Source organism: Diplotaxodon limnothrissa, linkage group LG1 (genome assembly GCF_057381915.1).
Source record: "Diplotaxodon limnothrissa isolate DT_005_m linkage group LG1, D_limnothrissa_male_GT1.1, whole genome shotgun sequence".
In the NCBI taxonomy this organism is placed as follows: Eukaryota; Metazoa; Chordata; class Actinopteri; order Cichliformes; family Cichlidae; genus Diplotaxodon; species Diplotaxodon limnothrissa.
In genome coordinates, this window is record NC_140596.1 from 10,405,490 (window position 1) to 10,408,643 (window position 3,154).

At 44.9% G+C, this 3,154-nt stretch overlaps 1 protein-coding gene across 1 annotated transcript; it reads right to left on the reverse strand.

Moving 5' to 3' along the window:
• Positions 1–205: 205 nt before the first annotated feature.
• irx3a (iroquois homeobox 3a) lies at positions 206–2,375 on the reverse strand. Its single transcript, XM_085352470.1, has 2 exons — positions 1,972–2,375; positions 206–1,409 (listed from the first exon to the last, which is right to left on the reverse strand). Exons 1-2 carry the CDS (start codon positions 2,188–2,190, stop codon positions 360–362), a joined length of 1,269 nt encoding a protein of 422 aa, XP_085208596.1. The 5' UTR covers positions 2,191–2,375; the 3' UTR covers positions 206–359.
• Between the last annotated feature and the right edge of the window lie 779 nt (positions 2,376–3,154).

The following is a 3,154-nucleotide window of genomic DNA, read 5'->3' on the forward strand; positions in this document are numbered from 1 at the left end:
TGAGGACTTAATGTAAACCATAATACAGGCGCATGGACCTCAAAATAAAGTAGACGACGTAACAGCAACTCAAGAAATAAAGGGGGCATCTTAAGAAGAGTTTTCGCCAATTTCAATGTTTTTTTTTCCTTAAACACTTCCTGATGAGGTTTTTTCTTAACCCTCCCGGACAAGCTGTTACACACACACAGGCACACATCGCACACACTGTATTCTGCTGTAACATTAACACTGGTTATCTGCGTGGCCTAGGCAGAAAAAATATCCATGAACAGGCAAAGAAGGCAAAAGAAGGTCTAAAATAAAATAAATGAAATTAACTAGTGTCTTTGTTTTGTAGTTATTTATACATGCGCGTCTCAGTGACGAGGACATGTACCTGTGACTGAAGTCTCTGAACTATGACTCTTGTCCTCCGTTTGCCTGCTGCTGTAGAGGGCCAGGCCGGTGGCAGTGGCCTGGTTCGCCAGTCCCAGATAATGATTTGAGTTCAGTAAAGCCAGCTGGTGGGCCGAAAAGGCTCGGTTCGTCCAGTTCTGGATTTTCCCAACCGGACAAGAAGAGATAAGTCTGTGAGGAGCGATTATGGTCTGAGCGGCCGGCCCTGCGGAGTTGCTGCCGTTCATTTGCGGTGATTTACGTGGATTGTCTGGGGCCGTAGCTGTCTCTGCCAAAGACCAGATTTTTGGTTTTTGGGCTGGGACGGGGTTGTTTTCTGAGGGCGGTGAGCTCACGGATACAGAGTTCAGTTTGAGCTGTTCCCCGTTTGGCTGGGACGTTTTCATGTCCAAAGAGTGGTGACGGTGATTGTGGAAATGCTCTGCTCCTCTCTGTACGTCTTTGCCCTCCTTCCCCACAGCCTTTAGAAACCTCTGGTCGGGCCCTTGTAAATCCTCATAGCCGTCAGAAATCTCAGAGTCACTCCTCCCGTCGAGTTTAATATCTGAATGCAGGTCGTCCTGGTCGTCCAAGTCGTCCTTGTTCTCAATATTTTCCGTGTCGATGTTCTCCAAGTCGATCTCCTCCTCATCCTCTCTCTTGTCCCCCTCCCCCCCTTCGTGATCGCTGGTGTAAACATTTCCTTCTTCGTCCGTGCGGTTCCGGGGGGTCCAGGTCATCTTGTTCTCCTTCTTTAGCCTCCTCCGGGCGTTGGCAAACCAGGTGGACACCTGGGTGAGGGTCATTTTGGTGATAATGGCCAGCATGATCTTCTCACCCTTGGTTGGGTAGGGGTTCTTGCGGTGCTCACTCAGCCAGGCCTTCAGGGTGCTGGTGCTCTCCCTGGTGGCGTTTTTGGGTCTGGATGGGTCACCGAATTGATATTGGCCATATGGGTAAAAGGCAGGGTGATGGTGAGCAAACCCGGGGTGCTGGACACCGGGACTGTCTTTCAGTTCATACTGAGCACCCTGTAAAAACAAAGAATCGACGCGTAAGAGGGATTAGACATATTATATCAATACCATCAAGTAGTTTGTGTGGAAATGTTTACATTGCGCAAAATCCTCTCTAGCTATCAAGAAATAAAGACAAAAGTGGGATTCTTAATAAAGTGTAAACAAACTAAAAGATTCAAGTGTTTTGCAGTGGAATTAAATCACCAAGCGCAGATGAAAGGGGGAACAGTAATTTCTTAGTTTAACAAACACTTCCGAAGTGAAACATTTACTATTACACACTATTCTCCACCTTTACCTGTAACCTCCCACATTACATTGCATCATTTTTTTTTCGTTACTATCAGTTTCCGGAATTTATGTGCTAAATGCGCATAAAAGGCTTAAAGCGCACTGTTAATGTGTCACTTTGTATCCACTTTTAACCATATTTTACAAACTACTCAGTTACAAAGTTCAACGCGGCGTTCTAAAACTTTAAACTTAAAAGGAATAAAGTTATCCCAGTGTCATGTGTAGCTTACGTTTCGACAAAAAGTTTTTAGATAACTTAAGCGAAAGGAGAACAACTCACCAACTGATTGAAAATTGATATATCGTTTGTGTAGGGGAGAAACGCTCCATAGCCTTGCGCTGCTGCGGCGAAAGGAGATCCATACATAGTCGAGAGGACGTTGGAAAGTGCCCCGGACGGACTGAGCTCTGTCCCGGCTCGGGCATTGTTGGCGATCCCCTGGCGCTCCGGCGGGTATATCGGTCGGATGTACTGATATCCCAGCTGAGGGAAAGACATGGTGGTAGGAAAAGGGAAAAAGGTCTGCTGCAATCACACAAAGCAATGGAATTGCCTCGATATCCACTTTTACAGTGTGAGCATGTGAGCAACAAAAGGTGCAAGCAAGGGAAGTCTATATTTCCTCGGGAACAGCCAGTGTAAACGATCCGGTTGCGCCCCTTATTTCTTCCTCCTCCTCTTCTTTCCACCCTCACTTCCCTATTGATCTGGATGGACTAAGGTCAGGTCCTTACAGATTGCTTTAGATTATTGGGACTCCCTTTCTCAGATTGACATTTTTAGTCGTTTAGAAGCCCCTCCTATTTCTCAAATCTCACCCCACTCATACAAACCACACACCAAACACACTCTCTCTCTCCCTCCCTCCCTCTCTCCCTCTGTGTCTCTCTCCCTCTCTTTCGGATAAGTGCACTGACGTCGCGAGCTCTTATTTGAATGGGGTTTCAAATCTCATTTTATGGCTCGCCAATCTATTTCATTTGCTATTTGTTCGCGTCTGGCCTAAACCGCAATTTTTGTATTAATTCGCACAATTTGACCACGCGGATACACGTAAGCAGTTTGCTGATTAACTTTTTTTGGGCTACAATTTGCTTTTAATATAAAATCACAGAAGAACGTTTTCTCTGGAGACTCAAACTTGGAGACTCAGCTACGAAAGGGTATCGGTTAAAACTCTAAAATCAGAACGTAAAATTAAGTTTATAACCACTTTTAAGTCTTTTTTTTTCATTTTTCTTTTTCCTTTTGAATTGCCACACACTAAAAATACAATAACCAATGCAAGGGAGCTAATAACAAGTAGAAAAAATAGTACTTATTAATAACAAATGCCTGTCGGACTAGGGTTCGAGCAATGTGTTTCCAATTACCGGCTTCAAATGCCCCCGGATCACAGGTTACGCACACTTTTTTATTTATCGCTTCATCGCTGCGTGCAAGCTGTGTTTTCTTACACCGA